Source organism: Eleutherodactylus coqui, chromosome 3 (genome assembly GCF_035609145.1).
Source record: "Eleutherodactylus coqui strain aEleCoq1 chromosome 3, aEleCoq1.hap1, whole genome shotgun sequence".
Lineage (NCBI taxonomy): Eukaryota > Metazoa > Chordata > Amphibia > Anura > Eleutherodactylidae > Eleutherodactylus > Eleutherodactylus coqui.
Genome location: NC_089839.1, coordinates 240219537 through 240231725, shown reverse-complemented (window position 1 = coordinate 240231725; position 12189 = coordinate 240219537). Strand labels below are relative to the sequence as shown.

Here is a 12189-nt window from a genome sequence, read left to right as displayed (position 1 = left end):
GTTTTACATCTGGTGCCGGAGGGTTACAAGGTTGAACTAGAATCTTGCCCTCCGGATAGGTTCGTGTTAACCTCGGTGTAGTCTCCAGCCCTAGAGCGGGCCATACTTAGGGGTGTACAGAACCTGCTGGATCTCTGTGCGGTTATCCCTGTCCCCCTAAAGGGAATGGGGGAAAGTATTTTACTCCCCTCTTTTTCTGGTTCCTAAACCAGATGGTTCGCACCGCACCTTAATTAATCTTAAAGAACTAAACAAATTTATTGAGTACAGAAAATTTAAAATGGAAAATATTAGGATCACAACCCCCGATTGGTAGGGATAATGTAATGGCTACGATTGACTTAAAGGATGCATATTATCACATCCCCATTTATGTTAACTCGCAAAGATTTCTAAGATTTGCGCTGAGAATAAAAGGGGAAATCTGTCACTTCCAGTTTATTTGCCTACCCTTTGGAATTTCCTCCGTTCCACGGGTTTTTTCCAAAGTGGTGATTGAAATGATAGCTTTTCTGCGCAATTGCGGGATTATTATCATCCCATATTTGGACGATTTCCTTTTGGTGGCGGATTCCCCGACAGTTCTGAGGTCACACTTGAGTTCCACACTTCAGCTATTTCATGACCTGGGTTGGATCATTAATGATCTGAAATCCAACATGGAACTGGAAACCCGGAAAAAAAATTTGGGAGTCACTTTGGATTCTTGTCTCCAATGTTCGTCCCTTCCTCCCCTAAGCAAACAGCTCATTTTAGACAAATGTTTTACTCTATATAAAAAACCTAGAGTATCAATCAGAGAGGCGATGCGGATCCTGGGGTTAATGACTTCATGCATTAGTGTGGTTCCCTGGGCCCAGTTCCACAGTTGTCATCTCCTGGCTCTCATCCTCCAGAATTGGGACAACTCACAGTCCTCACTTGACAAAACAATCCCTTTTTCTACTGGGGCTAGATCCTCACTTTGCTGGTGGTTGTCCTCAGACAACCTTTCGCGGGCATCTGAATGGAATCTGGACCCCGCGATAATAACAACTGATGCCAGCGCCAAAGGGTGGGGGGCCCACTTTGGAGGTGGTCATATACAAGGTACATGGGACCCTCATGAGCGATCCAGTTCATCTAACTTTAGAGAACTTAATGCGGTTTGGAAATTCCTACGTAGCCTGCAAATAGTGTTAGGGATGAAGCACGTGAGGATTTTTTCCGATAACATGACGGCAGTGTCACTCATTTGCCACCAGGGTACCACCTGGAATCCTCTACTTCAGCATCTGGCGGGAAGGATCCTTCAGTGGGCAGAGCATACAACCAGGTCACTGTTGGTCTTCCACCTAAAAGGAGCCGAGAATTCAGCCGCGGATTTTCTAAGCAGGAAGAAAGTGGACCAAGGAGACTGGAAGCTCCATCCCGAGGTGTTCAACCTCGTGACAAAAAGGGGGGTACCCGAGATAGATCTGTTTGCGTCAAGCACAAATACCAAGTGCCGTCTCTTTTTTTTCCGAGGCTTGGAAAAACAAGCCTTAGGCACGGACGCCCTCTCTCACCCCTGGGTTTGGGACTTCACTTACGCTTTTTCCCCTTTACCTTTGATTCCGCTCCTCCTAAGGAAATTACTGCAGTCAAGCATGTCAATAATTCTAGTAGCGCCTTATTGGCCCAAAAGACCCTAGTTCCCTCTCCTGAGATCTCTGTAAGTGGGAGAGCCTTTCCATCTTCCATCAAAACCAGACCTATTGCTGCAAGGTCCTCTCCTTTACCCGGAGGTTCACAAGTTCAGGCTTACGGCCTCGATCTTGAACGGGTAAAATTCTTAGGAAAGGGCCTATCTAGTAACGTGGTTTCCACTATTTGCGAGAGCCTTAAACCCTCAACAAAAAAGATTTATTCTAAAGTTTGGAAAAAATTCTCAGAATGGACGGGTTAGGACATCCAACAGTTAGATCAACCAGATATCCGTCAAAGTCTAGATTTCCTCCACGCGGGCCTGGATAAAGGGTTGAGTCCAAGTACCCTCAAAGTCCAAGTGGCAGCTTTGGGGGCATTCTTTGATCTCGCGCTTGCTGAGCACAGATGGATTAAGACATTTTTTAGAGGGGTGAATAGACTGCATCCATTTACAAGGCTTACTGCGCCCTCCTGGGATCTGACTATAGTCCTTCAGGCCTTTCGATCCCCCGTTTGAACCTCTTAGAGACCTATCCATCGCCTTGCTGACGTATGAGGTAGCCCTCCTTGTGGCAGTCACATCGGTTAGGCACGTGGGTGAAATCCAGGCCCTTTCACAGAGGCTCCCATATATGACTATTCACCCTGACAAGATTGTATTTTCCTTAGACCCTTCTTTCCAACCCAAAGTCTTGTCAGACTTCCACAGGGGCCATCCAATTGTTATTCCAGCCTTTTGTCAAAACTTCAAAAATGAAAAGAAGCAGAAGATCCATAATCTAGCCGTTAAAAGAGCTGTACTAGCGTACCTTTAAGCGATGGAAAGTTTCAGAAAGACTGACAAACTTTTCGTTCAATTTCAGGGGCAGGCCAAAGGAAGGGCCGCTTCTAGAGATTCGATCGCCCGGTGGCTCAGGCGAGCCGTCCAGGAGGCTTACAAGGCCAAGGGCATCCCTCCCCCAGAAGGACTGAAAGCCCACTCTACTCGTGTGGTGGCGTCTTCCTGGGCAGAAAGAGCACACGCCTCAATTGAACAGATTTGTAATGCGGCCACGTGGTCTTCTAGTCATACTTTTATCAAGCATTACAGGCTGGACATTAAATCTAGCCAGGATGCAACCTTCGGGAGGAAGGTGCTACAAGCCGTAGTCCCACCCTAACAAAGCACCTACAATTTATTTTGTATTCCTCCAGCGTAAGCTGTCATGATGTTGGAGGGAAAATGGGAATTTTTTCTTACCGATAAGTCCCTCTCTTGAAGACATCATGACAGCATACGCCACCTCTCCCCCTCCCCCCCCCCCCCCCTCCGACATGGTTATCCCTATTTTGTCCAACACATGAGGTAGTGTGTATGCTTATAATTTCATTGTCTGAGGTGTGTGATGCTAATAAAAACACACCTTCTGGTTAAGTATTCTGTCACTGTGGTTATTTGGAACACACTGGTGTTTGGTGAAGGGAAGATTTCTTTTATGCTCTGCCTCTTCCTGTCCCTTCAGGCCAGCAGGGAAACAACCTCCAGCGTATGCTGTCATGGTGTCTTCAAGAAAGGGAATTATTGGTAAGAAAAATTCCCGTTTTTATTCTAAGCCCTGGGCACAAGTCATTAAAAGTTTTATAGATTGTAAGCATTCCGGTGTGGATTTTGACAGAATATTCCAAAACATCTACTTTTCAGACTGGGCTGGGACCGCGGCCAAGAAGGCCAACTCCTTCCTCTCCTATGCACAGCTCATACACACTCACCTTCCTCAAAAGTCTCCATCCCCCTCTCACCGCGAAGTACTGTAGTCACACCCACAAATCCCTTCCACACCCCCCCAGTCACCTGCTCACCCTACTTCTTTTAGCTGCAGGGGATGTCTCCCCTAACTCTGGCCCACCCCGTACCACTCTTTACTCAAAAAGAAATTTATCAAATCTCCTGATCTAATCCCCCCCGTTGTAAGTCCAAGGGGAGCCACTGGTTAAGCCTGGAATCATCCTCTTGCCCCCTGGCGGATGATGTGCTCCCCGGTCTCTGGAGGTCAGGAAGGTAAGGCTCTTATCTTCTGGCCTCACATGATCCTTCTCCTGCAGGTGTGGAGTGGGTTGTTGCACCTGGATCGGAGGTTTACTGTATGTGCTCTGCTGTTTTATCTAGTGCTTCCATCAGTAAGTGTGTACTAATCTGGGCAATGCCTAGCATCACCACTAATTAGAGCAGGGGATAGAAATGAGTGCTTTCTAAGAGGATTCCCAACCAAGGGGATTCCCGAAGGGGCGTCTAGACTGAACAATTATCATTCAGAAAACTGTTCAAAGGAGCAAAAATGAATGATCATTTAGTTTCAGCATGAGCCAACAACTGAACGACAAAGGAGAATCGTGACGTTGTTGTTAAGTTTCAGCCAATATAAAAATCAGCGCCGGCTTGTGCAGTTCAGTGTTTCACATAGGAATGTTAAAACTGAACGATAAATAAACGAGAGGAGGTGATGACGTCACCAGCTCGTTCACTCGGGCAAGAATTGTAAGATTCTAGTTCAGTGTAAAAGGGCCTTTAGTGTAATAACCTCGTATAAGTAATCGATTGAATACCATCTTTACATCACAAGAACAGAAATTATGGGGCATGGCTCTCTGTGCGTTCAATATCCTGACTCGGGACCTGATGATCTTTGTCAATGGTTGAATAGCCTCTGGTCTTCTGGGTGCTGGGCCTTACATTGAGTTTGAGCTTGGTCTGTATAGCCTCTGAGTTTTGGCTTGGCCTTTTATAGCTTCTGCACCTGACCTATGGATTCTGAGCTTGGCCTATAGCCTCCTGGCTTTTGTTTAGGACCTTTTATGCCCTTTTTTTTCTATGCCTTCTGGCCACTGGGCTTTGCCACTGATCTATGACCTCCTGGGCTTAGCCTGTGATCTTCAGTAGAAAAGTCAGTAGAGGAAGCCTCTTCCTCACGATACACTTTCAGTAACATTCTGGGTCAAGAATACTTTTGGATGACTAAAGAAAGAATGTTCTGATGATTGTATATGAATGAGAGGAACGTGCGTTGCAGTTTTGGGGATATGTAGGTTACATTGGGTAACATCAGGTGAATGCTACCTCCCACGAAAAGTTTCTATAAAACCGCACCTTCTGAAGCCACGTCCCATCCTTATGTGAAGGAGTAATTGTAAGACACTTTTACCCTTGCCTTTTCTGCTTTCATTAGAATACTGATCATTACAATCCATTTTTGGTACTCTGATATCAGTTATTACAGGACAAATAACAAGATTTTTTAAAATTTGTTTAGCACCAACTTATTCCACAGCGCTTTCAAGTAATTTTTAAAAATGTATTAAACACACCAAGCTGGGAACTCATTTTACCAACCCTAGAAGGATGGAAGGCTGAGTCAACATTGAGCCGGCTACCTGAACCACACGGGGATTGAACTTGCAAAGTTCAGGTTGTGAGAGTTTAGGACTGCCTTAGCACTCTGCGCCACATGAGGCTCTAATAACTATCTGCATGGATCTTCCTATTTTTCCAGTTTAGAGCTGAAACTAACATCCCTTACAGTACAAAGACTATGAACCAGCTCTCAGGGTGCACAGACTTGATTGGGGTAAATCTGCCACCGAAGAATTGCAAAGAATCCCAGCATTCTTTAACTTGATGGCTTTATTCCACAAGATTAAAACCCCATCAGGAGGGACATCCAATAAGACTTGATTATCTGACACTTTTCAAGAGGTTATGCAAGTCTTAGGCCCCCCTTCACAAGAGTGTATGCGCATTAGCACGTGCCTTCGTGTGAAATATTTGCACGCTGAGCAATGCTTTTTGCGTGCGTTTTAGCATCTTTTACTGTAATTTTGTGCCCAAAAGGCATGTTAATTTGCGCGTGGCAAATAAAGACGTACCATTGTAATGACTAATTTAGTCTGAGTTCCAGATGTGTTGTTTTTCCGGAGGAATTACGCAGTGTATCACGCATCTCCTTGCGTATGTGGTTGGGCCTGGGGAGACATTCCCCCTTCCCTTCCCCTCGCTGGCTCACCTCCTCTCTGGCCGTTTTCAATGGGATGGGGGCGGATCGAGGTGGAGCTTAGCCCCACCCCCTCCAATTGCTGACAGCAGCAAGGAGCAGAGAGGAGAAGGGGGTTTAGCAGACATGCTGCTAAACTGTTACCATGCGGCGGTTGCGGCTCCTTTCGAGGCGGCGGTGTGCTGGGTCCTGGGGTTGGGGGCGCGTCCCCCCGACTTGTGGTCCGGCTGCCAGGGGTGCAGGTGCTGGGCCAGCGTAGTGCTGGTGGCTCTCGGTGCGCCTGCTGGGTAATCCTGGCGGCGCCGTGCGCGCGCACCTGGGAGTGCAGCTGCTGTGCACAAGCTCCCTTTTGATGTGCTATGGGGAGTTGGCTGTCTCCCACTCTCCACCCCTGGGCGGAGGCTTCTGTTTAAAAGTCTGGCAGTGACTGCAATCACTGCCAGTTATTGGTTTCCCTCAGGTTGCTAGCTAGTCTGCATCTGTAGGTCTCCTGCCTCTGTCAGCTTGTCTGCTATTTTGTTACCATCTGCCAGGTTGTTCCAGCTGCCTCGGTACTATCAGTATTGTTTCATATTGTTTTTTTTCCATCTGCCTGTCCCTGTCGGTAGTCTCCCCATTTCATCTAGGTATGCCAGCGCTCCTTCTCGGTCCCTAGATAACGTAGGGACCGCCGCCCCGTTGCCTCCTGGGGTTAGCCAGGAGTGGAGGCAAGTAGGCAGGGACAAGGGGTTGTGGGTAAGATCCAGGGCAACCCGGGCTGGCGTATCCAGGGTAGATTACTGTAACATAAACTCCCTCCCACCTCCCTTCTCCGGCAGCTAGCATAGGCTCACATAGGAGTCTATGTAGCTGCTTCAGCAAAAGCGCCTGTTCGGACGCTTTTACTCCGCGGAAATAAGCCCCTATGCACTGATGCATTGAAAGCCAATGCAGCAGAGGGGCAGCATATATCGGCCGGGCGTGAAAACCCGGCTGTAGTGCTATCAGAGTATGAGAAAAAATGGCTGCCAAGAACGAGAGGAAAGCTTTTTGCGTCTTTGATTTTCATGTCTACCAGTCTATTAGTCTGCAGTGCCATTTTTGAACAGTTTGGTGCAGATCCACCTATTGGGCGCGCAGTTCGTAAGCGGTGCTCCAATTTTATGGGAAAAGGTTGCACCTATAGGTAAAAATCATCCGTCCGTCCACCAGTAAGTGTGGAAACAGCGGCGCGCGTCCGAGCAAGCTTCACTCAAAATCCTCAGATATCTGCCGTCGGAGCGAGCAGTGAATTAGACGTCCTGCCGCCAGCTGTGTGGGAGATTCTGCGCAAATGTCTGTGATTTTATCTGCACAGATTGTAATGGTTACAAGCCCGCAACCGGGGACAAACCGAGGGAACAATCCCGGGAATTTCGTACCTGGACGCTACAGATATGGCTTCTGCCGCAGCGAGAACAGGAAACCCAGGTTTCATAGTCCAACAGTATGCCCCCCCCCCCCCCCTTATCACAATGATACCCCCCACCATACATGATCTGCGTATATGTGTCACGGAAGCCATTGCATCGGTCAGTCATGATACTCTACAACGGGTACGGCTGGGCTCATACAACCGGGCCAAATTCTGCATGCAAGAAGCCCGCAGCCGATTCCAGCTATGAGCCTGGCCGGCGACGCTGCGTACCTCAATATCCTGTATTGTGTATGACCGCGGCGGTCTTGCGCAATACTTTTTCTTTCTATTTCCTGTGCCGGTACCCGCAGCCGATACGCAATGTATGGGCTGTGGGTCGGACGGCCTCTATTGACTTTAATGGAGGCCGTCCGCCCGGATTCCGCAGCAGAATAGCGCATGCTGCAATTTTTGTATCTGCATGTTTGCAGGAAACAGCTAATATCCATGTCTTTCAATGCCCGTGTTTTACCGCGGACGGCGATTGCGGAATCTGCAATACAAACCCATTGTGTTTACACTGATATCAAATGTATGTACCCGAGGGTCATTAAATGTAAGTTGGGCTGACGCACATGACCGTGTTGCACGCACATGTATGTGAGGTGAATGGAGTCAATGCAACGGACTTCCAGTATTCCATGCACACGGCGTACTGATACGCACAAGAAATAAAGCGCAGCATGTTGTATTTCTCTGCACGTCATAAGCAGCCATTGTAGGCGCTGCACATCCATACGCTGCCCATACGCAATACATCACATACAGGCAGTGTTTCCATACGCATCTCGGCTCCGTGATCACATCGTTCCTAGGAATGCGCAGTGCCATACGCGGTCTCCGCCAGCAAAGCGTATGGGCTGTGTATGTGTAAAATGCTGCAGGAGAGCCGTAGCATGTAACGCATACGCCCGTGGGCATGAGCCCGTATGAGGGTCGATCACCTGTAATAACCCCGCGTCTCTGCAAAAACATCTGTAATCATTTTTACCGCGAGGACAGAGAGATTGTTTTTTTTTTTCCCCATTTCCCTGTAAAGTCCAGTAAAATGTGGGAAATCGAACAAACCCCATTATAGTCAATGAGGGGCGTTCGGTTCCGTTATAAGACAGAACGAGCCCTAACAGCCACATGGCCCCACGCCACAGCGCTGTTTGGTTGAATGTGGGCAGCTACAATGTAGAACGCGGAGGTACGGGGTAGAACACACATAATTGCGGGTTTTTGCAGACCCGGTATTACAACACGCACAGCCCCCCGTCCGACCACGTGGACGGCTCACACCTACAGCACGCAGCCGCCGGCTCCGCCCTTTGTGAGCGGTGCCATAAATATACAGGTCACGTGGTAGTGACGTCTCATCGCTGCTGTGTGTTACCGGATGGCCCGCGGTGAGTTAGCTGGGCACTGGCGGGAGGGGCATAAAGAGATAATGTGTGCACCGTGCCAGCGCTCCTATGTGGGAGCCGCAAGGGCAGGCAGAGACTGGTTTTGCCTCTATCTTTAGCAAGCTGGGTGGTCATGTTACCGACCTTGGAAGGAGGCCAACTACCTGACCCATGCAGGGATTGAACCTGCAACCTGAGTGAGGGCTTAGTACTGTATCCAGCTGCCGTTACACTCTGTGCCACACAAGGCAGAGTAGGAGCTGCACATTTATGTTACATTCTCTCGTACAGTACAGAAGGCGGAGTCACCTGTTCTACAGGCAGATAGATGGATCCCAGAGATGAGTGATTGAGCCGATGATTTCTGTGTTTGCATGAAATGAACAAATTCTCCATCATCATACGATTATTGGCTGCGACTACACTGAACGACTGTTCATATGTGACCGACCAGCGAGGCGTGTGTGTATATGACCATGTACTAATATATTATCTGCCGACATGTAGAGTATTACACAACACCTTCTTATGTAAGAGGTGGTGTTGAAACCTGCCGTTACGTGTTACACCACACCTGCTTAAAGTGCTGCTGAAATGGATGTAAGGACCGCAGTAGATGAACCCTGGGGGTATTGCGGTGTAATACTGTATTACAACCATTCAGAGCAGCGTGTACAAGAATCACAGCCGACGGCGTAGGCCGCCCCTCCGTGTACCATCTGTGGGCACTTTGCTTATTCTATTTTGATTTGGCCAGAATAGACTATTCAATGGTAGCTGCACCAACCGGGCCGCTGCGCAATTGTCAGCGCTGACCGGGGATCAGTTGATCTGTGGCGATCCTGAGCAGCAAATCCCTACCAGAACCATGGGGTATTTTTGGAGGTTTTTTTTGTAACACCCCTCCTCCCCCTTCACAATGATGGGGTGCGTTAAAAACTGTTTTCAAATACGCCAATCAAAATCGCAGCGTTTTAACGGCGCCGTGTGTGAGACCCCCGCTGATCAGGTTATTTCCGATCCGGTTTCCAGAGGGTAACGGGTACACCCCTATTAGGGTGCGTCCACATGGGGGATTTACCGCAGCATTTCCACATCAAAAATACAGCAAAATCTGCATCGTTGGAATCAGCTGATGTCTGCAGCGATGGCCCCTCATCTTGCAATACTCCACACTGTCAGCTGAGGGCAGCACTGTCGCAGATATGCAGACGATTCCCAGTCAATATCGGCACTGCTGGTGTAGACTTTGATGCAGGAATGCTGAGCATTTTGACTCCCAATTACGTTATGTGTGAAATACCCCAAAAAGGGGTTTCCAGCTTCGCCAATTCAAAAACGGCTGAAATTTGTGTGTAAAGAAAAAAGTCCTCACTGCTTAATTTTCACTGGAGTAAATTTTAGTAAGCGGCCTGGTGAGGCTCCGCCCCCTTTTGACAATTTTGAGAAGTAAATAAATTGCACCATTTCAGTACTTATGTGGCGCCAGTGTAGTCATCTCTTCCTTTAGGTTTTGTACTGAACTGTTTGTTTTTTGTTGCAGGTCTGTAAGATGTTGGCGCTGCTGCTGCTCTCCCTCTGTGCGACGCTTTGCTGCGGCCGCTATGACGATGACGAGTGGACGGATCCTACAGACATGTTTAATTATGATGCAGCTACCGGCAAGATGATTAAACAGAAGGTAATCCCGCACTGTATAGAGGGGCTGCGCCGTGTACTGGCACTTGTGTGGGGAGGATGGCGGGAAACATAATGAGGTGAACATTCAGTGATGCTTGGTGTCCGTTACATTATCGCCCCCGCTCCGTAAATACATCGTCTTTGGGTCTGACTGAGGCTGTATTTACGCGGCTCACGTTATCATGTGAGATTGTGTGTTGTGAGATGCTCATAATGCGCACGAAAATAAAGCCGTTCTCTGCGATGGGTTTGTTTACATGGGTGGTTCTTCTCTCACAACGAAGCTGCGAGATGGAAAACGCTCAGCATGATGTCCCTGATAATGTTGTTATAACGCTTACAAGACCGGGGGAGCAGAAACAAGACCACGGTTATATGAAGTGATTGATTGATGGAGGCGTTAGGGGTGAGGGTCCTGCTCCAACAAGCTTACATACTACAAGTAATGGGGTGATACAGAACGTAAAAGGGCTGGCAGTGTGCACTGTATGGCGAGGTGGAGAGTGAGGGGTGATATACATATGGACAATGGTCAGACGTAAGCTGTGTGGTGGCTGAATCGGTGTGACTGCAGGGGCGGTTGATTAGCAGGGATTGCAGTCAGTAGGTCAGGGAGCATGTTATCAGGCGGAGTACAGAGGGGTTTGGTTTAGGCTCCGTGTCCACGGACTGAATTGAATTGCGGAATCCACACGGGCCCCCCGACGGACTATCCGCAGTTCAAGCCGCCCATAGACAATCATGGGCGCCCGTAGCTGAATTAAAGCATGCAGGTTTGTTTTACGGACATTTTGGTCCAGAAAACAAATTGCGGCATGCTTTATTTTGCTGCGGTCCCACACTGAAAGCTTCCATTGACTTAAAGGGGTTGTCCCTCGAAACAAAGTGGGTCTATACACTTCTGTATGGCCATATTAATGCACTTTGTAATGTACATCGTGCATTAATTATGAGCCATACAGAAGTTATCAAAAGTTATTCACTTACCTGTTCCGTTGCTAGCGTCCTCGTCTCCATGGTGCCCGTCTAATTTTCAGCGTCTAATGGCCAAATTAGACGCGCTTGCGCAGTCCAGGTCTTCTCCTTTTCTCAATGGGGCTCCGTGTAGCTCCATGTAGCTCCGCCCCATCACGTGCCTATTCCAGCCAATCAGGAGGCTGGAATCGGCAATGGACCGCACAGAAGCCCTGCGGTCCACCGAGGGAGAAGATCCCGGCGGCCATCTTCAGCAGGTAAGTAAGAAGTCACCGGAGCGCGGGGATTCAGGTAAGCGCTGTGCGGTGTTCTTTTTTAACCCCTGCATCGGGGTTGTCTCGCGCCCAACGGGTGGAGGGGGGGGGGGGGGGTTTGAAAAAAAAAAAAACCCGTTTCGGCGCGGGACAACCCCTTTAAATGGAAGCCCTCTGATCCGCGGCCCGTCCAGCAGATTTATGACAAACTCTGCTGCACATGTGCAGCGGTGCGCTCACCCACATCCACAGTTAGGCCGCCTGCAGACGAGCGGGTCGGATCCGGCAGCGAGAATTCTCGCCGCGGGACCCGACCCGAGAGCCTGCAGGGACGAGCGCGTACTCACCCGCGCCTGGCGGCCCCGGCTCTTTCATGTGCCGGCTGCGGCGCAGACCGGAGCCGGTGGCCGGGTGAGTGCGAGCCCCGCACAAAAATAGGACATGCCGCGGTTTGTTTGCTGCGCGAGATTTCGCGCGGCCAAACCGCGGCCGTCTGCATAGGAGTGCGTATTGTAATGCACTCCTATGCAAACTTTCAGTGGCGGAAATCCCGCGGGAAAAACCGCCGCGGGATTTCTGCCCGTGTGCAGGCGGCCTTAAGAATATGGAAGAGCCACGCGGAGGATCTGGATGGGTAGGTAGTGCCCTCAGCTGTGGACAGGGTGGGTTTCCGTGGCATCCGACCCGGCCATGGATATGAGGCCTCAGGTGGTATGCCCCCCTGAAAATGTTTTTTTTGTTTTTTTTTTTTTTATAGAGCATGC

General features: G+C 49.1%; 1 protein-coding gene across 2 annotated transcripts in view; it reads left to right on the top strand.

Annotated features, from left to right (window-relative positions):
* Positions 1-8460: 8460 nt before the first annotated feature.
* Positions 8461-12189, top strand: part of CLCC1 (chloride channel CLIC like 1) — a 51281-nt gene continuing 47552 nt past the window's right edge. For both annotated transcript variants that reach the window (XM_066597164.1, XM_066597163.1), the window contains exons 1-2: positions 8461-8519; positions 10060-10197. In XM_066597164.1, coding sequence (XP_066453261.1) covers positions 10069-10197 — 129 coding nt within the window. In that variant the 5' untranslated portion in view covers positions 8461-8519; positions 10060-10068. The remainder of the gene's footprint in view (positions 8520-10059; positions 10198-12189) is intronic.